Source organism: Mastigoproctus giganteus, chromosome 11, assembly GCF_048544385.1.
Source record: "Mastigoproctus giganteus isolate SK-2022 chromosome 11, ASM4854438v1, whole genome shotgun sequence".
Lineage (NCBI taxonomy): Eukaryota > Metazoa > Arthropoda > Arachnida > Uropygi > Thelyphonidae > Mastigoproctus > Mastigoproctus giganteus.
In genome coordinates this window covers 36,277,434-36,305,159 of record NC_143585.1, presented here as the reverse complement: position 1 = coordinate 36,305,159, position 27,726 = coordinate 36,277,434, and the positions used below count along the sequence as shown (strand labels likewise).

Here is a 27,726-nt window from a genome sequence, read left to right as displayed (position 1 = left end):
AACTCCTTGAACTTGAAAACCAAAGAATGCAAGACAAGACAAAGGTAACACTGTAGTTCCAAAAATTAATAATAACCAAGTACATGTCAAAAACTGCAATGGCTATATTGTTGAGAAAGATTCACAAAGAGTTAACAAGGAAATAAAAAAGCAAATAAGTGATACCAGTTATTCTATAAAGAAAAGAACAGTATGTAGATGTTAATAGATGCATATCTTAAATGATCCCAACCATTGTCTACAACAGAAGAGATTTCAACAACAAAAAAATTCTTTTTGCTTTGAACCTACATTTTTTTTCTTTCTTCCAAGGTTATAAGCTTAATGAAAATAGTTCCACATTAAATAAACCAACAATCCACAAAGTTTCAATCTTCTCTTATTATTACTCTGTTATATAGCTAGCAGTTGTTATCACATCATATATGTAAAATAGGCAATTTGACTTCTTTCCATATACTGTATTACTCTCCAAAAACTGTTATATCTAAAATTTATTTATTATTATTCTTTTTTTTCAAGCAACTCATCTGTCATTATAACATAGGAGTATATGGCAAATCGGCATTAACTTAGGACATTTCAATTAACTCATCTTCAAGGAACGTAACTGTCTCTAAGGGAGACAGTTACGTGAGAAGAGAAGAGAACCAGATTAGTCAAGAGCACAAAGGGATACTCTTGGCACAAATGACAGTAAAAACTTGATGATGGTATTCTAACACTTTTGCACACAAGGAGACATAAACTCAAATTGAGAAAGGATGGCTGCAGAATAGAAGTGTGAAAATTTGCTTTCAGCCAGAGTGTAGTTGATTGTTGGAACAAACTACTATCTGGTATTGTGTATGTGAGTAGTATGAATAAATTTAAGGAAGAATTAAACATATTATTATATAGGATGGACAGATGAGATGGATAGTGGTTTTTTTTTGTTTTTTTTTTAACTAAAACTTTCATAAATGAAACTTGCATCATATTTATCAAGCAGTTCTATCTCTAAATCATTTATTTGAACTCTCTTATACCTATGGCGTATTAATTACTTTTTAAAAAAGTATTTATGATGAACTCAACTGATTTTCCTTTCCTGAAATTAGCTTCAAGAGGTACGGACAGTAACTGCAGAAGGGATTGGCAAGTTATTATTTACCAAAAGAGTATACTCACCACAATTGCTATCTCGCTTAGTATTAATGTGGTATAATCCAACCACAGAAAATGATATCTATCTACGCCACTTTCTTGGTGTTTTTATGCCAACTTTTGCTTGTACTGCAAGGTAAGGAGCTTGTTATACTTTTTTTTTTTAATATACTTCATGTATATTGTGTAGAAAATAAGTTGAATATCTATGAAAGATGTTTTAAGTTGCGGCAAGGGTAAATGTTATGATTCTTAGCCATGGTGGTTCACCAATCAAAGATACAGAGAAATTAAATTGGTCAACTAAAAACTTTAATAAAAATCTTAAAGAATTAAAAAGATAAACTGACACATTGTATTTTGGATGAAAAGATCTGAAGAAGGGAAAAAAACCATTAAACTTAAAAGATGCTAAAAATAAATAAATAAATTCCTTTGTGATTTATTGAGTATAAATTCCCATTTATACTCAATAAATCATCTACCACTTTTGGGAGCTTTAATTGGTACCTTCATGATACATACCAATAGTAAACCTTTTTATAATAATATTACAATGGAATACTGCATGTAGTGATACCTCTAGTCTTGCTAGCACAAGGAATAATATGCTAAAGTACTGTATTTCCCCATCTATAAGGCGCACCTTAATTTTGGGGCCCGAAAATTGAAAAAAAATGTATTACATTAAGTTATTGAACTCAAGTTTTATTCATCATAAAATTCATACAACTCATTACTGTCAAAACTCCTATCCATTAGCTTGTCCTCATCTGTCTGATGACGAATCACTGTCTTCATATATTGCCTCGTCCTCAGTTCCATCTATGGCATTTGAAATGCCACACTTCTTAAATGACTTGACAACGATCTCAATCTTGATATTATCCCAGGATCTTTTCACCCAGGTACACACTTCTCCTATAGCTGGTTTCTTCACTCTTCCTGCTGGAGGCGCCTCCGTAGCCAGGTGGGAAGGAGCAGCAGTGCGTAGCACACGCTTCTTGATTAGACCGGGGTTTGAGCCCGTCACCACCAAATACAGAGGATGCGGGAAGGTCATGGAATGACCACCGCATAACCCGGAGCAATATGGCCTTAGTTGCTAATGCTCCTAAAAACCAAATAATAATAATAATAATCTTCCTGCTGGTGTCAAATTGTCCCCAGAAGACTTCATCCATTGGTTCCATTCGTCTCTCATGGCAGCTTTGAAGGGTTTGTTAATGCTGACATCAAGTGGTTGGAGCTGAGATGTCAAGCCTCCGGGTATGACGGCAAGTTTTGTTTTTTGCTCTGCAGCAATCTTCTTTGTATTTTTTGTTATGTGCGCCCTGAACTGATCAAGCACCAATAGGCCAGGTTTGCATAAGAGCCCACCTGGTCTCCTGCTCCAGACTTTCTCAAACCAGATCTTCATCCCATCCTGATCCATCCAACCGTTGTCATGAACGTGGACAATCACTCCTCGAGGAATGTCTTCTTTTGGCATTGTTTTGCGTTTGAAAATCAGCATAGGAGTGTTAGAGCCCATCACCACCAAATACGGAGGATGCGGAAAGGTCAGGGAATGACCACCGCATATCCCGGAGCAATATGGCCTTAGTTGCTAATGCTCCTAAAAACCAAATAACAAACAAACAAACATCAGCATAGGAGGCAGCTTGGTTCCGTCAGCACAACAAGCTAGAACAACTGTATAATGGCTCTTTTCATGTCCACTTGTCTTCACAGTTACAATTTTCACCCCCTTCTTATCAACAGTTCTGTTACTTGGGACATCAAATCGAAGGGGGATTTTGTCCATATTTGCAATCTGTCCCAACTCAAACTGATGTGTCTTCCGACATTGAATTACAAAATGAATGAAATTCAAGGACCTTCTGCTCATAGCTTTCAGGCATCATTTGGGCAAGTCTGGTGCGTGTACGCATGCTTAGTCCATTCCGTTTCATGAACCTGAAGCACCAATTGTGTCCTCCTTTGAAATCAGTAACTTCTTTTTCATCAGCAATTCTTCTTGCCTCATGCTGAACCATCTTTGTGGACACAGGAATTCCAATTGCCCTTTGCTCTTCAATCCATATCTTTAATTCCCTCTCTAAATCAGGCCATTTTGCTGACTTGCCTCTAATGGCCTTCTTCTGCCGTGGCGTTTTCAGTAGAGTTTCTTCTTCCTGTAGCCAGTCTCGGATTGTTTTCTCAGTTGGAGGAGGACCAAACTTACGTTCAGCAGCACGATTTCCATTCACTTTTGCAAACTGGATCACTTTTAACTTGAATTCGGCACTGTACGAAAATCTTTTCTGAGCCATTTCTGGGCAGAACGTGGCAAAACATAACCTAATATACCGGTAACAAGTGCAAAACAATGAGCACAAAGACAACAAGCACCAAAAAGTGGGAAATGCAAGTAAAAAAAATCTACAACCACTGTATAAGACTCACCCAGTTTTTAGACCCCAAATTTTTCGAAAAAAGGTGTGTCTTATACATGGGGAAATACGGTAACTTAAAAATCATGCCTACAGGAGTTTTAATATCATTAATCCTATTAATGATATTAAAACAGGGATACAGTTATCTTTTTCCCTGTTTATGTCATTGAATACCCCATATTAAATATGTGGGTACTGTGTAGGTGTACTCTTCTTTCTGTAGTGCAACTTGTGAAATACATCCAGTTATTTTAACTTTCATGGAAGAATAAACATTTTATTAGGGTTAAATTACAGGCATCTAGTTTGTTAACCTTATAAAAGTTCTGAACACCTTTGTACACTGGCTTTGTATATTTTATGTTAATCATTAAAGTGCAATAATCCACCTTATTTAATCTTTCTACCGAAACCACAATCATCTTAAATTAAAATATAAACATGCCACTCCTGCATTTAGATTTTATTAATTGTTACAATTTATTGCCAGTGGAGATCCCATATAAAAAACCATTCATACCTGTTGTTTAACCAATCATATGTCTTTATTGAAGAACAGAGACTGATTGTTGGAATAGACTTCCACCTGGTGTTTTGAAAGTGGATAGTTTGTATACATTTAAAGAAAGATTATACACTGTATAAGCTTATGTCATTTATCTACTACTAATACTAAAGTGCACGCACACATGCAAAACTATGCAAATGACAGTAATCTATGCGTTCACAGGTAGCATAGTTGATAGAATTGCCATCCTCCCCACACCAGATGGAAAGACCTGAGTTAAGATCCCATCAATGACATCAGGAGCTGTTATGGGCTTTTTTCACATGTCTGAGTTAGTCTCAAGCAAGGGTAGCATAGTTTTTTCTCTTGGAAACTTGAGGTGGTTTTTTTTTTTTTTTTTTTTTTTTTTCCTATCCCCAGCAAATAAGCAAATCGACCACAGAATACACAAAATTTACCGACATAATATATATGGTGCAATGCGACCTAAATCACTGGTGCACCTAAAACCCCACAACAAACAAATAGTAGTCAGCTCCACTATCGCTGCAAGAGCTTACCACAACAAATTAACAATACTAGATAAGTGTATACGTATAACAACAGCATCATTTGTAGCAAATCATCATTGCTAGAAGAATCTGTTCTTTATTCATGCATAAGTTCAAAATATGTTCTTATTAAATGATTACTTTGAACAAAACATCTCTCTCTCTCTCTCTCTCTCTCTCTCTTTATTTATTTATCTGAACTTTAAATAAATGCAATTATGTTATTTTAAGGAAAAAAACAAATTTGCCTTACAAATAATTATTTGTAATTCAATTTTTATAGAGGCCAAGAATGTTTGGAGGAAGCATTTTTGCCAACTCTGCGTACCCTATTCAATGCTCCTTCTTCAAGTCCTTTAGCCGAAGTAGATTCTCAAAATGTTGCTCGTTTTATGGTTCACCTGACTGGACCTAATCTTACATCAAATGAAACTGTAATTGAGGTGAGGCTTTATCAAAACATGCACATTAAAACTGAATAAATTGTACACATTATTTAAAATTTTCATCTCTAATAGAGTTTTTTTTTTTTTTTTTTTTTGTTACTAAGTCATTATTGAACATTGATAATTTGGTGATGCTTTTATGAATTGCCTTCCCCCCCCCTCCATGTTACACCATGTTGAATTTATTTTGTATTTTGTGCAATGCAATGTATGTTGAATTTATTTTGTATTTTGTTGAATTTAGAGTGATTAATTGTCCAAGTTTATGAGTTGAGTTAAAAAGTTTCCAAACATTTAAAAATCCTTTGTATGCTTTTCCTGCACAAGTACATACACACACCTGTGGTGCTGTGCAAGAATCCTCAGACATGAAGTCTTTGTCATCCTTGAGTGAATTCCCATTCAGCGGTAGCAGGGCAGTTAAGGTTGAGGTCTACATTTCATTAGATTGAATGCATTCCTTTGCTGCACAAACAATTGTTGAATTTTGAGCAGCAAGCAAACTTGAAATTTTCTGTGTGGCTAGGAAAGTTTCAGAAAAGCATGGAACTTGTTGAAACAAGTTTATGGTGATCAATCCATCCCAGTGAGGACCCAAATGTTCCCAGTTGTTAAAATGCTTTGTGCTACATTTATGACAAGCAATTGAAATATCAATCCTCACTTTAAAGTCTCCTTCGTATCCATGTTTTATGCAGACTAACTAATTAAAGGGCAAGTTAATATTATTTTTCAAAAGTACCAAATCATGGTACTTTTGATACACATGTTTACAGTGATGTGCTTGGTCACCTATAAGATTGTTATTGTTGTTATTTTGGTTTTTAGGAGCATTAGCAACTAAGGCCATATTGCTCTGGAGATAGGTGGTGGTCATTCCCTGACCTTTCCGCATCCTCTGTGATTGGTGGTCACGGGCTCGAACCCCAGTCTAATCAAGAAGTGTGTGTGCTACGCACTGCTGCTCCTGCCCACCTGGCTATGGAGGTGCCACCCTAACTGCAAGATACCTGAAAACAGGAAACCACACTGTATCATAACAGTACTCCAGTTCATTTGTCATTTCTTTATCAATGATGAGTGGAATGTAAGAAGGAAAGAAAACTGCTTTGTACCCCCCCTTCCAATATCATTTGGCTATACTGCTATTTTCTGGTGTTTATATATTGATTAGAAACCTGAGGGTTTCTCCTCCCTTCCTTCTTATAAACTTGTTGCTCATGCCATTCAATCCTTTATCTTATCAGTTGACTGTTATTCTTTCCAAGCATATCTGACAACCCCCTTGAAACCTGACCTGGTATTCTATTCAGGTGAAAATACCTGCATTTATATTTTTTATTTCATAAATCATATTAGGTCATTATAGAGATTATATTAATTATACTCTATAAATGTTCAGACTTTATACTCTATAAATGTTTTCCTTTAAAAGAATATATGATGTTATTTTTTTTCTTTTCCTTTTTTTTTTTTTTTTTTTTTTTTTCCTCTTATAACTCACAAAATGATGACAAAAATAATGTAAATAAAAATTTTAACTGTAGCTTTAAATTTATTTTAACTTACATTCTATTACATTTGTTGTTCAAGATACTTCTCAATAAGCAATATTAATAGTAAAAATGTATTGGAAAATTAGGGTCATTCACTAACATAACACAGTTTTTAATCCCCCCCCACCTGTAATGTATCTAACCTTTTATCTGATCCCCCTCCGCAAACTGAAAATTAAACAAATTATTGTCAATTCATTAAAGACGCTGAATGCAACAAGAATTATCTTTATTTTAGATATCAATTTTACAAAACATGTGGGACATCTTCCCCACCGTCAGAGGGTGGCGCCTCCGTAGCCAGGTGGGAAGGAGCAGCAGTGCGTAGCACACGCTTTTTGATTAGACCGGGGTTCGAGCCCGTCACCACCAAATACGGAGTATGCGGAAAGGTCAAGGAATGACCACCGCATATCCCGGAGCAATATGGCTTTAGTTGCTAATGCTCCTAAAAACCAAATAACAACACCCACCGTCAGAACTGTAGTGTTCAGACCCCTTGGTCTCAAACATTGAGCACTCAAGACTTCTGTCTTCAAACACCATACCTCTGGCAGCAAGGAAACCATTACGTGGATTGACATAAAATTCAATTTTGAAGGTCTAAACTGCTTAATAAATATGGACCGATTATTTTCTTCGGTCCTTTCGGTTGACATTAGAGTTAAATTTAGGAGTCTAAAAAGTTTAACGGATATGGAGGGATTATTCTCTACATTCCTTGTAGAGGATAATGTAGAGAATAATCCCCCCATATCCATTAAACTTTTTAGACCACTAAATTTAACTCTAATGTCAAGCTACAGGACCGAAGAAAATAATCAGTCCATATTTATTAAGCGGTTTAGACCTTCAAAATTGAATTTTATGTCAATCCACGTAATGGTTTCCTTGCTGCCAGAGGTGGTGTTTGAAGACATAAGTCTTGAGTGCTCAATGTTGAGACCGAGGGGTCTGAACACTACAGTTTTGACAGTGGGGAAGATGTCCCACCTGTTTTGTAAAATTGATATCGCCTTCCCAAAGAATTATTAGTGCGTTGGACTAGGAGAGTTGGTTGGAAAAGAAGCTTCCTATATCTAAAATAAAGGTAATGTTATTTCATGATATAATAGAATAGGGGAATTATCGAGCACTTAATAGCTCTCTATTATCAAATCTACAATTTAATGTAAAATCACACTGAAAATTGCCATGCCTAAACCAATTGTGAAGTTCAGTAAGCACTTTATCAAACTAATTCAGAGATAAAGAGTAGCCTTGCTCCTTACTGATAATTTTAACATATTTTTTAATATATTTTTAACACTATTTATTTTGAGATTAAATATATTAGTACATTTTTTTTAGTCAGTCATTGTCCTTTTTTTTTTTAATTTTTTGATACCTCTTCATGCCAGTCATATTGTGGCCAATTCTTTGTTTTAATCAATGCTATAATTTTTCATTGTAATTTTTTAGCTGTAATTAAGTCTACTTACTGGACACTGCAGCTTAATGTAAGAGTGTATTGAACAAATAAGTATGCAGCCATCGTCAATGCACGGAGGATAGAGGCTTTCTCAACAAGTCATGTTGAGAGAATGGACTATAATCTGCCACACTGGTCCAGTGCTGGTTGGCAGATTGATCGTATTTAGCAGTCTGCTCAAAGAGCATGTGCTATTGCACACTGCAACTGACCACTCGGTTACATGACCCTTAACAGTGAACAAATAATAAACATTAATTTGAGAAAAATAATGCTACACTGCATTATTTTTCTGTTGTGACTGTCTAGGATCACCTTTAACCCTCCTATGATAGCTTAAGCTTTGGCTCTATAGACATGATTATGTTTATCCATGAGTTAACCTAAATAACTGCAGCCATTATCAACCCACTGCAGGATGGAAACCTCAACAATTCATGTTGAGGGAAATGGACCATAATCTGCCACACTGGTCCAGTGTAGGTTGGCAGATTGGTCGTATTTAGCAGTCAGAGACTTGGACCCCGGTCTACTCAAAGATCGTGTGCTATTCCGCTCCTTCTCCTGACTACTCTGCTACAGAGGCCTCTAAAGGAGATAACCTAAAGTAACTAATCAAATAATATCACCCAGTAGGTGAATTCATTAGTCATTAAAAACTCAAAGGTACTGTTGTGACCAATTTTGGACCCTGTTTGGGTGACTCATCAGACAACATGTGGCCTCAGTTAGCTACTTTATATCAAGTGGTGAATAAATTTATTGAATCTAAATGCACAACCAAGTGGTGTCTGGAAGAAAACTTCCAATTAAAACGTAACTTTCATTATTTATATAATAAAGCTCCTATTAGTAGTTAAATTATGTAACTTTTAATAGAGGTTATGTCTTCAATTGGAGTTTTTATTTCCAAACGCTGCTTTAGCTGCTTGTTTATATTCAGTATTCACTGCTCACCTCAGTCATGAATTGAGGGTACGTATTATCTGATGAGTGACCCAAATAGGCTGCAGCCAGTCACAACAGGGCCTACAAGTTTTTAATAAATAATAGTTTCACTTATTGGTTGATGTCATTTGGTTAAAAATGACATTATTTACTTTACTAATTTCCCCGGGTAGTTATGACAGAAAAATCTAGTACAGTGTAGTTTTATTCTCTCAAACTATTTTCTTACCTGCATTTAAATAGTATCCTGCTTATTTTCTAAAAGACAGTAAATGTTTTACTGTTGGAAAATAACATAAGGGAAGAATATTTAACTATTCAGTTATAACTGTTGAATGGAATTACCCACTGTGTTATGTTAGTAGACTAGTCAGCATTTAATAGTTATATATACTATATATATTTAGTTTTGAATTTTAAATTACTCTTGTACTTGTATAGGTGTTTCAGTTTTTTGTTGTTTTTTCCTTTTTGTCATATTTGTAAAAATGCCAGTTTCGAATTTTTTTCTCCCCTCTCCCATAGGAAAGTACTGTTCATGACCGTTTAGCACTTCAGATATGCAATGAAATCCTTAAAAATCCTCATTCTTTTAATGTAAGAACTCTTGCAAAAGCTCTTGATCAATTGGAAATAACATCACATTCTTCTCTTAAAGATCTTGCAATTTTGATTCGGCGAATTAAAAAGGTAAGAAGTACAATGATGTTGTTTTATTTCTTTCGTATACTTTTTTCTGATAAAAGCATAATTGAAGTTGATTATTGTAGATTACAGTAGAAAATGCTGACTTTTATAATGTATACTAGATATTACTTTTATTATGACATGCATATTATGTGCTACTTTTCTACAGAATTAATATACAGGGTGTTTCAGTTAAACGTTTCAGAACTTCTAAGAGGGGTAGGGTACATCCTGACAACTCGAAATCATATAGCAATGTGGGGTCGGAAATGCTTTCCTGAAGCGGTGTTGTACACAGAAGCACCATAAAGAAAAGAGACCGTAAGTGAGAAATCGTTTTAATAATACATGAAAAGAAGCAAAAGGTACATGGATTAAAGTAAGTGTTCGAAGTTTCTTCCACAGGCTACAATGCACGCCTCACATCTCCGACGCATGGACATCCGAACATTCTGGAATACTCCAGGCGAATTTCGAATTTCTTCGGCAGCTACTGCGATTCTTGCAACCAGCTCCTCAGCATTGTCAACAGGGGTGTCATAAACTAGCGATTTCATATGACCCCAGAAATAAAAATCAAGACATGATAGGTCGGGTGACCGAGCAGGCCAACGCACGGGACCACCATGTCCGATCCACTGTTGACCAAATGTGACATCCAGGTAGTTACGAACATCTCCGCTATAATGGGCAGGGGCTCCATCGTGTTGGAACCACATTGTCTGTTGCGTCGATGCAGAAATCTGTTCATCTCTCAAAAGTTGTGGCAATACTTGCTGCAGAAAGATCAAGTAGATAGGTCCGGTTAGACGACATGGTAACAGGTAAGGTCCGATGAGGTGATCTCCCATAATACCGGCCCATTCATTGACCGAAAATCGAATCTGTGCTGCACGACGACTTCTGTGTACAATACCGCTTCAGGAAAGCATTTCCGACCCCACATTGCTATATGATTTCGAGTTGTCAGGATGTACCCTACCCCTCTTAGAAGTTCTGAAACGTTTAACTGAAACACCCTGTATAGAAAATTAAAATCTTATTATCTGGGTATTACTGACATCTTAAAAAAAACATGTAATGCATTTTCATTACGAAATCCCAAATATGTTCCTGTGCAGTCACTAAATAGATGAATATATATATATATATATATGTATGTATAACAGAAAGACTTTTAAAGAAAACTGCAAATTCCAAGATAAAATTACATTCAAAAGGAGGCACAATGAAAAAGTTGCAAAAAAAGAAAGTACCTGGACAATATAAAAAAATTGAAAACTTTACTTTTAAAAAATACTTTACATTTTTTGCTACAAGTAGTGCATATTCTGAAATTGCAAATTAATCTGAACCCTTTTCATTTTTTTTAATTTATCCTCTGTACACTAAATGATGTTTAACCAATCAATCAATCTTAAATTTTATTGCTTGGTTCTATTTAAAGATTTCTTGGTTAAAATTCTTTAGAGTGTCATTAATCCTGGCATTGTACAAACCAGTTTACATCACAAAATATAAGAGCAATAAAGCTCGATCTTTCCTACATAAATAATATTGTTAAATATAAGAGAACATCTCACCTTTTTGTAGGAAAATTCTTCAATGCCCACATCCAGTTGATCCGGTTAATACATTATATAAAAGGCCCAAGTTAAAAACGCAATATAAACCATTTGAAATATTGTTAATTTAACCCGATTTTCTAAAAACTAATCTTGTATTCAGTTCCTATTATCCACTCTCTGCCAAGAAGGAAGAGCAAAAAAAGTTTATTTGTTTATGAATTCATTATATTTTTCTGGCATCAACAATGTGAGCCAGTTCTGTATACCAAGTAGAAATCCAACTAAATTTGCAGAAGATATTTGCTTACACTGTAGAAGCAGAGAAACTTGAATATTTTGAACCATATAAAATTTTGAAAATTACTCCTCAGTTACATTTAAGTAATAGATTTAATTGCATTGTATAACAATTATGCTTCTATTACACAGTAAACCCCAGTAATTTTTTTTTCGAGAAAAATTTATTGTAGTCAGTAAATTTTTGAGAAAACCTGCTCCATTTCAATCTGTTGCTTTAAAAATTTTTTTCATTAAACAAGTTTAATATGCAGTGGTGGTAATAAAACTTTATCGGAAGAAAATGGTTTATTTGCAACATTTTTCTTTCCTGGAATCAGTTCTTTTGTTTGAGACCATTGTTTTTTAAAATAATGGTTTTTCATATCTCTACTGTCCCCATTCACAAATAAGGTGACAATATTTGGTATAGCAAAGTTGTAGGCCTAGTAAAAGAGCAATCACTTTAAGATCACCACATATATGTCAAGTAAACTGCACATACTTGATGCTCGTCAAGAGAAGTTTCATGTTATAGGTTTCTTTCGTTTGTGCAGCATATGCTATGGGTACTGATGGTAATGTATTTATGATATGGAGCTTGCTTCTGAGGAATCAGTGAATAACTGCCATTCAACTGGATTGTGCGGTGTCCTGGAACATCCATTAGAGTTACACCACTGCAGTAAACCAAATTACCTTCTTGAGAAAATAAATGTATAACTGTTTGCTGATATTTACAAAAATAGCATAATATGACATCCTCTTGCAAGATATTCTGCCTTTCAGCCTAGATGCCAAAATTTCAGCTTGATTTTTAGTTAAGTGCAGATGAAAAACACAATTGTTTTGTTCCTCTTGAGATAAAAGTGTGGTTTCCAAGGATGAACATGTCACTTCATGTGTGGGTTACTAAGTTGCTGATCTCCACAGTCATTCCGAGTCTTGCCATCAAACTCAGTCATCTGGTTCATTGTCTCCATCCAAATTGTGTAAAACAGGTCTTATAGCTGTTTTACACAATTAATAGGAGTGATAAACGCCCCAAACATGTGGGATTTCTGTCAGTGGCACAATCCTCTGCCATCCTTGAGTTCAGACCCCACACTAATCCTCAGATACAACTGGTTGAAACTGTGTAGTCAGTTCCTACCTGCCCAGGCACTGCTCCGTCTTGGAGTCAACCTACAGAAAATGGCTACCGACTACAAATACCGTCACATTCTCCTTGAGTGGATTGCATCTGTTGAACTGGGATAAATCCCTTCAAACTGGGTTACAACGTTCAGTTCCTCTTTATATTTTCCTATTATTATAATTTCATTTTTACATGTTTAATTTTGTGTAACTTAATTTCCCATGTAACTGTAATTTTTTACCAATTTAATCACATATATAATGTAAAACTCCTGGCCATGTCGCTGTTATACATGTAGTGTACGTGGCAGCAATAAATAAGTTTATTTATTAAATGTTTTAATATTAATTTGTTCTTATTGTCAACTCAATTGCTGAACATTAATTGCTGAACCTTAATATCAAAAGTCAAAATCAATTTTTTTAATTATAAAATAATGAGGAAAAAACTAATCGCTGTATATCTATTTATCATAGCTTGATCTTGATTCAGTTTTGCACCTAAATCAGACAACTGAGGCTATTGGTTGTGATCTCCTGATTTTCCAAGCTAGTTCTATGCTGCCATCTATTAAAACTGTCTGTAATTATTAGTTTTAAATGCAGAAAAGAGATGACAGCAACAGTAGAAGATTTAAAGACAGTTGTTACATTAACAGACATATTATTTGAAATGTCGTTGAAATTACCTTTAAACATGTACATATGTACATCTACATATGCGCCTCCATAACCATGGGGCGCCTCCGTAGCCAGGTGGGAAGGAGCAGCAGTGCGTAGCACATGCTTCTTGATTAGACCGGGGTTCGAGCCCGTCACCACCAAATACGGAGTATGCGGAAAGGTCAAGGAATGACCACCGCATATCCCGGAGCAATATGGCCTTAGTTGCTAATGCTCCTAAAAAACCAAATAACGAACGAACCATAACCATGTGGGAAGGAGCAGCAGTGCATAGCACACGCTTCTTGATTAGACCGGGGTTCGAGCCCGTCACTACCAAATACGGAAGATGCGGAAAGGTCAGGGAATGACCACCACATATCCCAGAGCAATATGGCCTTAGTTGCTAATGCTCCTAAAAACCAAACAACAAACAAACATCTACATATGTACTGCTGAAAGAGTCAAAGGGTGAAAATTTTACTGTCTTAAAAACACAGTTACACAATGCTTATTGATATCAATCAGCTGATTGTTTTGGATGAGATATAATACATCTATTAATGCAACAACTTATTTGCATTCAGATTTTTATCGAGTTAGAAATAAATGTTGAATGCTTGATTGGGATATTTTATATCCCCTAATAGATGCTTAATTTTTTAATTGAAGATTAAGAATTTCTTATTGTGTGTATATATATTTTATCCAAATACTAGTTAGATAATCACTTTTCTTTTGAAATTTCTTTTTCTGCCCTTCTGTTTAGAGAGTGAAAGATAAATATTCTACAAAAATATTTGAAAAATTTCAAGATAAAGTCCATCAACTTATACCTAATATATCTCAATTATCCATGGAAAATACAATGCAAATAACATCCAGCGGAAATAACGTATCACAGATTACTAGTATTGAAGTGGAACCTCCATCGGAAGAAATGGGTGACAGCTGCAAAAATAGTAATTCTGAAAATGCCGATGTTGACACTTTATCTCAAGTTAGTGCAGATACTGCAATATCTGATGAAGGAAACCTTACTGAGGTAAATTCTTTTGAACATTATCACTTGATTCTCAACATTTTAAATTATATTAAGTGCTTAATAATAATATAATTTTTTTATGTTTTCAGACAAGTGAAGATTTATTTTTGGAGCCATTAGCTACACCTTTAACTCGTTCAAAAGGCAGGTTTTTTGCACCTCAAGGTAAGGATCATGTTTTAGTAATAAAATAATTTTAGAGTTTTAAAAAAAAGTGAAAATGTAACACCTAAAAAACTGAAATTTGCAAAAAGAAATGCTAAGACAATTACTGTATTTGCCAGATCATAAGTGCCTTTTTTCTTCCTGGAAAACATTAGCTAAAATTCCTCTGCATCTTATGGTCAGAACAAGAGCATGCTTTTTTTTTTTTTTAGATTAGACTGCATACTGAAGAGTTATCCAACCTTGTAACACACATTATGCACAGCTCTTTTGTAGTGAATGAGAAAAAAAAAAATACCGATGAGAAAAAAAAATTACGCATAAACAATCAAAAATGGGTATGCAATTTAAATTTGCTTTTGTTTATCAAAAATTATAACCCAGATTGTAATGTGATGGAACCCATTATTTACCACTATTTTACCACTTTTTAGCTTAATTTAACAAACAAAGGATTAATGAGTTCCTCATGATGTCCATTCTGTAAAGAGAAACATTTATTTGTTAAGTTATATTAAATTAGAATTAATATAATTATTAAATTAAAAAAGGGCAACGAGATTGGTGAATGGAGCAGAAGGTTGCTGTTAGCAAGAAAGACAAGTCGTGCAAATTGCAGCATCTGGAGACTAGGCACCTGCGAGGTGATCTGATTGAGATGTATAAAGCCTTGAATGGTTGAGCGGGCTCAATGCTGATGGGATTCTTCCTCTTGCTCAGATTACTCACCTGAAGGAGCATGAATTCAAATTGAGGAAAGATAATTGTAGAATAGATGTGTGAAAATTTGCCTTTAGCCAGCAGGTGGTTGATATACTTCCACCTGTCGTAGTGGAGGTCGACAAGTTAAATAAGTTCAAGGCAGAACTAGACAAGCATTTGGAGTGAATGAATAGGTGAAATGGAAGGGGTGTTTTTTTGTCTGATGCTATATAAGCTTGCTTTCTTGCATCATATGCCTCTACGAATGCTAATACTAAATTTATTTTATAAACATAAAATTGTTTAAATTTTTTTATTATAAGCTCTTTGTGCATATATTAATTCTTTTACTTAGAAAAAAACATTTGGTGGCATGGTCACTAGTGGGACATACTGATTCTGATAGCTTATGGATATGCCACTATAGTAGGAAAAGGCTGGCAATCACTGTTATTGCCTAGCATATCGAAGTGAGGGCATGTGTCTCACTACAGCTCGTCCTTTATTAACACTTAAAAAAAATTAAACCTACTTTCTTCTAGAAACCTTTTTCTGAAAGGATTACAGGGAATTACCATGTAGCTTTGCCTTATATTCAATACATAAGATACACTGCCACCTTCCCCCACTTCTTCCTGCAGGGATCTACTTATGTAACAATAAGTAATGCAATCAGTCTGAATTCTGATATTAGCAACCAGGACCTTATTTGCAACTTTCAAGAATCAATAATCCCTTCTTGGGATTATTGATTAATGAGTATAAACCAATGAGTCATCAGTAGAGATAGAGAGAAAAATACATCTCATTAGTACCTCGTGTGTTATGCAGTACAATAGTTTTAATTTATGATGAATTTGTGGCCCTGATGAAATGGATATGAGACAGACAAGATTTATGTACACTGTTGGCTTAAAATTGAAGGTGTTAAATTATGCCAAAGAAATGGAAACAGGGCAGCTGAAAGATATTTTGGTCCTCTCCCAACCAAGAAAATGAGAACTTTACTTGTGAATTTGTATTTCAGATATATGCAATAAAATATTTTTTCTAAACTTCTCCTGACATCTGGATGCATCTTATTGTCTGGCAAATATGGTACGTAAAATCCTGTGTGTTGTGATTGGGCACTGTCACGCCACTTCACAAAATGAAATATTATATAAAAGAGGTTATCCAAGCAGCATATATAATGTTCTTGTTTATACTCCAGCATGACCACCAGGTCAGTGGAGTTTACAGTAAATCAATCAGTACAAATGTTAATGGCACCTCCATAGCCAGGTGGGCAGGAGCAGCAGTGCGTAGCACACGCTTCTTGATTAGACCAGGGTTCGAGCCCATGAGCCACCAAATATGGAGGATGTGGAAAGGTCAGGGAATGACCACCGCACATCCCTGGAACAATATGGCCTTAGTTGCTAATGCTCCTAAAAATCAAATAACAACAACAAATGTTAATCATATTTAGCAGTCACAGGCTTGAACCTCAGTCCATTCAAAGAGTATGTGCTATTGCACTCGCACTCCTGACCACTTGGGTACATCAGGCTTGAATATATCAAAATATTTTACCCTTTTCATGCAGATTAAAAAATCACAAATACATCTTAGGGTAGGGGACCACAAACCTTTTCCATCACAGGAGTGTACATAAAATTTTTAAATAAACTTAAGAACTAAATTAGGCAAGTAATTAATGAAATTTTAGGCATTGGTTTTATCCACAAAATTTGTGAAGGTTGGAATACAGTTTTGAACAATTAATCTAACTCAGTTATCTACATTTTGATCTGATAGAGGTGGTTGTTTTTGTTTTTGTTTTTTTTCTTTTTCTCTATGTACCGTGATCAACCAAAATATGCTTTTAATTCCAGTCGATCCCAAATGGTTTGCTAGTTCCTGTTTTAAGGTAAGGTTGTTGAAAGAGATGTGGCGTTTAACACCAAAACCTGTTGTAATGACAAAATGGATTTATTCCTTTCACACATAATTGTTTTATAATTTTCAGAAAATGTTTATTATTGTAATTTTCTCACGTTTCTGCAAGAGAATAATAATGTAGGGTTGTTATTATGATGATGTAGAAGGTGAACTGTAGTTTATGAGAGTTTGTTTCCTTCCAGGAATTGTTAATGAATCCACTTCCATAATGTAAATTAATGTAAACAACAAAAATTACAGGATCTCTCAAGTTACAAGTAATTCATTTCTGTAAATTGTAACAGTATCTCAGAAATAATTTCCCCATAGTAAATAATGTTATGAGACTGGATTATATTTTGTGTCAGTCTCTCTAACTTATGGATGCTTCTCTTCGTGGACTAATGTTTTAAGTGTAGTTGGGCCCACTGTTGTTTTGTATATTTATCAATGATAATGATGAAGGTATATCAGGATTAGTGATGAAGTTTGCAGATGATACAAAGGTTGGCAGGGTTGTTAATGACAGTAATGGCAGTGTGCTACTGCAACAGGATCTAGAAAAGTTGGGAAGATGGGCTGAGACGTGGCAACTGAAGTTTAACATTGACAAATGCAAAATACTGCATATGGGTAGAAGTAACCCCAGAGAAACATGCCAACTGTGTGGTACTACACTTAAGGTGGTAGAAAATGAAAAAGACCTGGGAGTAATTGTGCAGTCAGATATGAAGTTTTCTGAGTAATGCAGACAGGCTGCAAGAGCAGGTCATAGGGTTTTGTCAATGATCAATGATATACAGGAATTTTTCTATCAGGGAAAAGGAGGTGATTATCCCTTTGTATAAGTCAATGGTCAGGCCACGCCTTGAATACTGTGTACAGGTCTGGAGGCCTCATTTTAGGAAGGATGTAGATTTGCTTGAGCATGTACAGAGAAGGGCAACAAGATTAATGAGGGATCCTCTTACCAAGAGAGGCTTAAGTTCTGCAAATTGCAGCAGATGGAGACTAGGCACCTGTGAGGTGATCTGATTGAGGTGTATAAGGCCTTGAATGGGTTGAGCACGCTGAATTCTGATGGGATTCTTCCATTTGCTGAGATTACAAACATAAGGGGGGCATAAATTCAAATTGAGGAAATTTGAATTTATGCCCCCTTATTTAAATTTGAATTTACAACTCAGTTTGAATTTATGGCCCCCATAAATTCAAATTGAGTTGTAGAATAGATGTGCGGAAATTTGCCTTTAGCCAGCAGGTGGTTAATTGCTGGAACAAACTTCCATCCGTCATTGTGGAAATTGATAACTTAAATAAATTCAAGGAACTGGACAGACTTTTGGAGGGAATGATTGTGTGAATATATTTTTTTTTTTTCTCGCTGATGCTACATAAGCTCATACACTTGCTTTCTTGCATCACATGCCTCTATTACTATTTCACAGGTATATTTCATATTTATGAAGATTTTAGAGGAGTTTTAATTAGAATTAAAATATGATTATAATGAAGTAATCCCTTGCCAACTGTAGGGGATATGCTCCTGAAAAGCACCACAGTTGATAAAGATGATGGTCCTGTAGTAGAAAATAAGGATTTAGGGAAAAACCGCACATACATACAAAAAAAAATGTTGACTGCCTCAGGGCCTAACTTGAGGATATGTGGGCCCTAAGAAAAATTATTTTTGGGGCCTCTGTAAAATATTTATTATGAAATGACATTTAGTGTTTTTGAATTAACAATAATAATGATAAATGGATAGGTCTTGGTGATGTTTTGTGAAGTCATGGAACATTCAAAGGCAAATAAATATATGGGGTCATGTGTGATTGTGATGTATAATTTTGGGGTTGTGGGTAGAAAAAATTTGGGACCCCCTAGGCTAAAGTCCGATAATGGCACTGGTGTATACAAGCATTCACACAAAAGGACTCACCCATGGCTAAGGCAAAATTGTGCAGAATGAATACAAAGCAAACTCTGAAAGCTTCCTGAATAAGGCATTTTGTGTAGCTGTAATCGCTCAGAAAGAGCAGTTGGCATCTTCTTATCCATAATTTTAAAGTTCTCACAGCCGCAGAGGGCACTGTAATAGAATTTTGTGTTTTGTGAATTGTAAAAAAAAATTTTATTTTATATTTCAAAGGGGCCGGCCACACCTTCATTTTATACAGTGAAACCTGGGATTCTTTCAAGTTGATGAAAACAAGTCCAAGATATGTTTGTGAAAAGCATAAATGTTATTATAAACATGAACGGAGAGATGGCAACAAATCCATGTGCAGAACTATATAATACTGGCAAGTGTGTCATTGAGAAGGTAGATTGCAGTGGTCCGCAAAGTAAGCTGTAACCTTCGATTGTACCACAAGATAGGAAAAGCTCCACTGAGTGCAGTAGTGATCACTATTTAGATACGCATTGAATATAGCATTTTTAGCATTTTTAACGATATAGTCAATTCATACCTAAGGAGTGTTCTTCCAAGTGTGACTTGAGTGACAAGTTTTGGAACCACTGGGGATAGAGTATAAACAAATTCTGCCTTCTGCACTACCCATTAGACATGCCCCACGATATATGGGGGCTGAAGTAATAATTATTTGTAATCTTTTGTTTAAGCAGATTTGACTGAATCACCATGTATGTTTAAAAAAAAAAAATGCAGATTGTGTTTCTGTAAACCTGTGGTTGGGAAGGAATTCCTGTATGCAAAATATTTTTTACCTTATGTAAGCTCCCATTACATCAATTTTTATTTATATATTCATATCTTGCTATGTAATAAACTAAAATACTATTATCAGCATGAACCTAACTTGCAATTCTGTGTAGATAACAATTAAAAGTTTATGTAAAAGATAAAAAGAAAATCATTTCTTCCCCTCGCCAGTTTATCCTCATTAATTCTCTCTCTGCAGAAGCTGTATGATGAATCATTCTCCTATTACTTGCTTTTCTCCACCTATTTATTTTCAGTATTATCTGCTGAATTTAAAAATGTTTTTTTTTTATTTTGCAGTCCCCTTATCATGTCCTGTCAGGAGATATACCAAGACAACACCTCCAAAGAAAATGTATGGTTTACAACGGAGAAGTTTGAAATAAGAGTTCTGTCAATTTATATAATTGTAATTGATTATGTTGTAATATATTTTCACCGTTTTTCTTTTTTATTATTATTAATTCATTAATTTAGTTGGTAATGTGAATGTTACTGGCTGAATGTTAATGTGAATGTCACCAGTGATAAAATTTTGTGAAGCAGGTCCTTTGTAAGAAATTTTTATGGTTCATTTGGATCCACTGCTCTTTAATAAAGCCAGATCCTTTTCATTGTTATGAACTAGATTCTCTTTATACCATTTTTAAAATTTTATGAAATAAAGAAAATTTTTGGGGATATAGATTATTAAATCTATATCACAGACATGTAAAGCCTGTTTACCATTAACCTAGAACAATCTCTCTATATATATACAGCAGGCCCCCGTTATAACGCGGTTCGCTTTAAGCTAATTCGCTATAACGCTGTTCTTATATTATAACCCGTATCTGACTATAACGCTCTTTTACAGATTGCATTTTTGGCATATTTAACGAAATCGTTTCATTTGATGGAGTCGATAACTTGAAAATGAATAGCAAAACAATATTAAAACGTTTCCCACGCTCGGTGAAATTTTCTCGCATGCTAATTTAATGCAGTACGGTGACTTGTTACGTAGTTCCAAGATCGACATTTTAAAAAATTATCAAGTATATTACTTGTAATATTTGTGTTATATGCATTTATCCAAAGACTAATCATAACTCAGTACAGTATTAGACAGCGTGCGTAACGGACAGTTTACTCGAACATTGTATCATAATTAATGCAACCAACGCAGTTACATTTTCGAAGAGTTAATAATGGCCGATAAGAATGAAAAGGCAACAATGTTTGGACGCAGTACAAGGACTATAAATGTAAGAAAAAGACTGAATTTGAAAATTAAATTAGACGTTTTGAAGCGAATCGATTCTGGTCAACGACAAGCGGATGTGTGCCATAATTTAGGACTTGCAAGTTTAACTGTAATAACAATTATAAAAAAATAAAGAATTAATTTTAGCAGCAGGAAAGATAGCTGTTCCACTGCAAGCAACTAGGGCTAGTCCGACTATTAGGATTAAAACGGAAAGAACTAATTTTATTGAAGATAATATCCAATGCAGAATTCAGTTAAGTTAAATATTATAAAACAGAGAGAGAGATTAGCCAATATGATGATCTGAAGAAAACTCACCTAAAAAAAAAAAAAGTGGAACCATTTAAAACTGGTAAGGGCTGGTTGAATAGATTTAAAATCTAGGGAGAAGCCGCAAGTGCAGATCAAGGAACGGAAACTTTCAAAAAAGAACTTGTTAAAATTATTGAAGAGAGGTATTATGTGTTATACTTCTCAACAAGTTTATAACATAGATGAAGCAGGACTTTTGTGGAAATGAATGCCTAAAAGAAGTTTCATATTGAAAGAAGAAAAAAAAAACATGCCAGGTTTCAAAGCGGCAAAGGATTGGGTGACTTTATTGTTGGGTGGTAACGCTGCAGGGGATTTAAAATTAATACCCCTTTTAGTTTATTTAGTAGAAAATGCCAACCCAAAATCGACACATTTTTCATGATTAAATTCATCAATTAAATTAAAATCAATTTAGATCAATTAAATTCATGATTTTAATTGGAATTTTAAGTTTAATTTTGTTATGTAAGTAGTTACCACATAATTATATATGTATGTAATGCAGAATATTTTATATGTACAAATATTTGAATATTAAATATTTTGACCGACATCTGTGCATCTTTTCACTACCGTTTATTATTGATTAGGAAATATCCTATGGCACCGACCACAACCTACAAATACATATGTTACCTTATGGGAATGGGGCGCTCGCTTAGCGCGGATTCACTTAGCGCTCTGTTTTTCCGGAACGAATTATCAGCGTTAAGCGGGGGTCACCTGTATATATGTATTTTATTATAGCTTTAGTAAAATAGGTACATGCTATTTAATCGTATATTATGTTAGTTATGTTGGTAGAGGCTGAAAATATAAAACCGAATCTATATAAATATACGAACATATGTAATTTAACATGTTGACCAAAATATACCTGTAGATCAAATCACCCAAGTAATTATAATAGCCAATACCGGCCTCCATGACCAAACCTTGGCCAGTATTGGCTATTATAGTTACTTGGGTGATTTGATCTACAGGTATATTTTGGTCAGCATGTTAAATTACATATGTTCGTATATTTATATAGATTCTGTTTTATATTTTCGGCCTCTACCAACATAACTAACATAATATACGATTAAATAGCATGTACCTATTTTACTAAAGCTATAATAAAATATATTACGACGGATGTAATGTACAATCTAATATAGATGGCATTAATCTGATCTGGATTATATTGTATTATATTATATTACTTTATATAAAATATTTATAAATTGTTCCTATTATTGATATATATATATATATACACTGATGAGCCAAAGCAGCTCATACTTGGCAAGGCATGGACACTACAATATTTCTAAACGTGTCTCATGGTATCTGGTACCAACGTGTAACCAGCAGATCCTTCAACTCCTGTAAGGTCCATAGTTGAGATGCTGCAGATCGGAGTTGCTGTTCCAACACAAACTACAGATGCTCGATGTCTGGGGAATTTGGAGGCCAGAGCAATACCTGGAAGTCTTCCTCATGTTTCGCGAACCAGTGTCGAACAATCTGGGCAGTGTTGCATGGTGCATTATCCTGCTGAAAGACGGCACTGCCAGTGGGGGGGGGAAAGACCATTGCCATGAAAGGGTGTACCTGGTCAGCAATGATGTTTAGGTGGGTGGTAGATGCAGAATGACTGGACCCAGGGCATCCGAGCAGAACATCGTCCAAAGCATGACACCGCCGCCACTGGATTGTTTTTGTCCCACTGTGCATCTGGGCGCTGTCACCAGGTAAATGACGTACACATACCCAGTCGTCCACATAGTGCAACAGGAAATGTGATTCATTGGACTAGACAACCTTCCAATCACTCAAGGTCCAGTTTCGATGCTCACATGTCCATTGTAGGCACTGTTGCTGGTGAACCATGGTTAACATGGGCACTCGGAGTGGCCTGCAGCTGCACAGCCCCATTTTCAGTAGGGTTCAATGTACTTGTGTTGTGACACATTACTCCCATCACCAGCATTCCAATTACCGGTGAGTTGCACTACAGTCACCCTTCTGTTGCCGTGTACCATCCAGGAGAGCCTTCAAGCATTGATGAGCCGTGGTCGTCCAACACCTCGCCAGCGGTTCATGGGTTATCCTTCCTCAGACCACTTTCGGTAAGTGCTGACCATGAGCACCCCACTAGCTATGCCATTTCAGATATGCTCTGACCCAGTCATCTGGCCATTGTAATTTGGCCTTTGTCAAACTTGCTTAAGTCCACAGCCTTTCCCATCTGAAGAACAAGAGTAACACTGATTAACGGAACTCAGTATCAGGTGTTTTTTATACCGTGTCCCAACACGCGCACGCTGTAGTTCACCTGCAGTTGCTTCGATTTGCATAGTAATATAGAAGCAATATGGTAAAAAAGTGCAAAACAAAGAGTGAAGAAACAAATAACAACAGAAGTAGAAAAGAAAGAGTGAAAGGAATAAGTATCTAAAAAAATTTTGAAAATATAAATATATGGCAAATATAGTCAGTTATAAGCCAATAAATAATAAATTTAGACCAATGCCATCTGACCATGCCAAGACCAAAAAAAATGTGAAATGTCACAAATATGATACAATAAACCAACCACAAAAGAAAGACAGATATAGGACAAACAAAGCAAGGAACAAATAATAGCCAACCATTGTATCTACACCTGTCAGAGGGCCCTGGACACAACATCCGTGAATATTACGGCATTTCGAACATAATACAAATTACTGCAACAGACAACAAAAGACACTCAAATTCCAGCCCACCAAAGCAATATCACATCACAAAAACTTAAGCACTCACTGCTGACAAAACCAGACTGCCACCAAAGAGAGAAATAAAGTAGATAGACAACAAAAAATGAAAATAACTGAATATAGAGGGCAGCACAAAGCAACTAGTGCTCACTACAGCCATGAAAAATAAATGGAAAAACTGAAAAACTTATGAAGAGTAAAAATAAAAAAACGAATAGACTGCAAATGTAAGTGGCTGCATGGGCAATATCCAACAACATGTCAACGTCACATAATATACAGTATGATAGGTAATATTGAATATTATGCGTATGCAGCCATCTCTTTATTTTTACTTCTCTTGATAATAGTTTTAGTTTATAAATGTATATACAGGCAATTCTGGATTTACAAACTAGTTCTGTTCCAAGACGTTTGTTATGTGTATCTTGCATTCCTGAGCATTTATGATACATATTGTATACGTTAGCAGCCATTTTAAAGCATTAAAACCATGTACTAAACATCGAATGGTCTATACAATACATTTTATTATAATGTATGTATATATGTACTGTACATATATACGTATTCAACTTTTACTCGTCAGTATAGTTCAACATCCTACATGGCGTGGCATGTAAACCAAAGAACAGTTCAGTATAATTATCATATAATTTTTTGATAATTACTGTAATAAGTACATTTTTAAAAGCTTGTGTTACAATTATGTTCACTGTATGTGTGGCATTTCATTTTATAAAGAACTCTAATTCATTCATATATATATATATTTTTTTTGTTGTTGGCGCATCAGCTTCTATGGCCATATTGCACCTCCCAAAGTTTTTTTTGCATTTTACTGTGATCCAAGCCGAGGTGGGAATTGAACCCGCGACCTTTGGGTTGCCAGGCAGGCACTTTACCTACCTGGCTAGCCCGGTAGGCACACAATTTATATAAAAGCGATGAGTTCATGAAACAGGTAGATAGCTATTGGCGACTTTAAGAAATTTTGAATGAATTGTGATGTTCGTTATAACAAATGTTTGTAAACCGAGAGTTGCCTGTATAAAATCTTATGTTATCAAACAAAATTTGTTCCTGCGGGCAAAGGTTAATGTTTGTTAATCTCCATTATTATTTAAAGGACCAAGTAATTCTTGCTATAGTGAAGGTTTGTTTCATATAATGAAATATTGGCATTATTTTGATCATCATGGAATTATACATCAGAGTATAGAGTATACCAAATAATTTACATGATGTATGTGCAATAAATGTGAACTTAATTTTGAAATAATAGATCTGATATTCTCCTGGTTTTTTTTTTGTGTCCCCCCCCCCCAATATATGCATTAGCCTTCTTTTCCTACTCACTGTCACTAAAATTACAAATAAAAATATTCGGCAGTTTTATTCATAGTGGTTTCAAGGAATTGAGGGATTTTATCTCAGAGCTGTAAAATCCTTTGTATATGCAATCCACTTCTTTGAAGCAGATGACCAATAAAGTACTATATAGTATATTTTCTGTGGTGCGAAACAGTGTTATACGGGACTAAGAAAAAGTACAAAAGGGGGGGGGAGTTATGTTTACAAAAGCTAACAAAAATGCACTATTTTGTTCTGCTGTCATTAAAGAGTCAGTAATCTGGATTTGTTTGCTTTTGCTTGATAAATCTTCGTCATATGGAACAGCATTTTTGAAGCTCCCTTTTGAACTTTGGGCTCCTTTCATTCAAGAATCTGCATTCAAAAAATAAAATTCTAATTGCGCGGCTAACTTTATGCCTTCCCCTATGCTTTTTAGTGTCAAATTTGGAAGTTTAGAATTTTCATCTGTGATATCATCATCTGAATTGATTTCATTTTACCTCCAATGCCATTTATACCAAATCCGCTACGCCAGCTTCTTTTTCTACCAGTAATTCTTGAACGTCTTCAGTAATTCATATTTTTTTAAATTTTGGAGCATCGGCAGCTAAGACCACGGTCTATAAATTATGCATCCTTAGGTCAATTTTGTTTTGCTGGAGAAAAACTTGAATTTCTGGGAGAAAAAACCATGCTGCCAGAGCCCAACTAACTGCGCCACGAAAAAGACCAATAAAAATTCCTCCCTTCATTGATGGGATTCGAACTCAGGTCTTTTCCAGCCAGTGTGGGGAGGAGGGCGACACTGTCAACTGTGCTACTCACGATGGCTTCAGTAGTCATATCATCAAAACCTTCCCCTCCTACTGACATAGCAAATTCTACTATCACACCGATTCCATTTTCTGCCCATTCGATCATATTTCCTGAATGAACTGACTGGCCATGCATTTTTCCACACGCATTTAACATTGACAGTTTTACTTCTTTCATTGATAAAGCTATGATTCTGATACAGTCCACAATTGAGAAATGTTTCCATGCCTCCATTACTTCAATAGATTCGGAATCAATTTTTTCCAAAATCCATTGTAATGATTTTCTGATAGAATGAGTTTTAAAGGTGGATATAACGCCTTACGGCGGAATGAAAGAAGTTGTATTAACCCAGTATAACTGTGGTGGTAGGAACATAACTTCAACGTTTGGATGACTTAAATCTTTTGGATGTCCTGGAGTGCTATCCAATAGTAATGAAACTTTGAAAGCTAGATTTTTTCCACAAGTTCAATAGCACAGAACGTAACATGGGAATTTTCCAACAAAACAAAATACAGGGATTTCTCAATAATTTATCTTTTTACTAGCGAGTCAACAGCGGGGATAAAAAAAAAAAAAAAAAAAAAAAAAAGAGTGGAAAATGTTGAACATCCAATATAATAGGGTTTTCCCTACACAAAAATACCGTGTTATGCGAGGTTTACCGAAATTCTCTATATAAGTACCATGTTGTGCAAGGACTGCTGCAATTTACAATCGTGTTATACAGGGGTTGCCTGCTTGTTTGCAACATGTGGGCCTGCCTGCCTCTCCATAATTATAATTATTTTTCAGTTATTACACCTTCCAGTGATTCACACAGTCAAATTAGCATTAAGACAGTGCATCTTAAAGCACTTTACACTATTTTGAGAATCTGTTTATTCTTAACAGTCTTGTTTGTACATTTTGCACATTTTTCTTCTCTGCTTATTCCTCAACTGTTAATTAGAACTATACTTTCTTAATCCACGAGTGGAAGCACCAATTTTTTTTTTTTTTTTTTTTTTCAATGGGCACACTTGAAAAAAATAATAATAAAAATTTGCAAAATTGGCAAGGAATAACTCATAATTATTCATTTTTTAATCTTCGATGTCCTTGATCACAGTTACTTGTTGCTATGTGAAGAAGAAGAATGTGCTGCTATGCACATCATCACTCATTATGCCCTCATGGGTAGCACAGTTGATGTCCTCCCACCATGGAAAAGACCTGAGTTCAAGTCAATCTCAGGCAAGGGTAGCATAGTTTTTCTCCTGGAAACTCGGCTTTTTCGTCCAGC

At 35.2% G+C, this 27,726-nt stretch overlaps 1 protein-coding gene across 1 annotated transcript in view; it reads left to right on the top strand.

The window, feature by feature from the left end:
• Nucleotides 1–20,344, top strand: part of Cap-G (Chromosome associated protein G) — an 86,097-nt gene extending 65,753 nt beyond the window's left edge. The window contains exons 14-19 of the mRNA XM_090384402.1: nt 1,101–1,282; nt 4,927–5,086; nt 9,590–9,754; nt 14,165–14,440; nt 14,530–14,605; nt 20,259–20,344. Coding sequence (XP_090240528.1) covers nt 1,101–1,282; nt 4,927–5,086; nt 9,590–9,754; nt 14,165–14,440; nt 14,530–14,605; nt 20,259–20,344 — 945 coding nt within the window. The remainder of the gene's footprint in view (nt 1–1,100; nt 1,283–4,926; nt 5,087–9,589; nt 9,755–14,164; nt 14,441–14,529; nt 14,606–20,258) is intronic.
• Nucleotides 20,345–27,726: the final 7,382 nt, after the last annotated feature.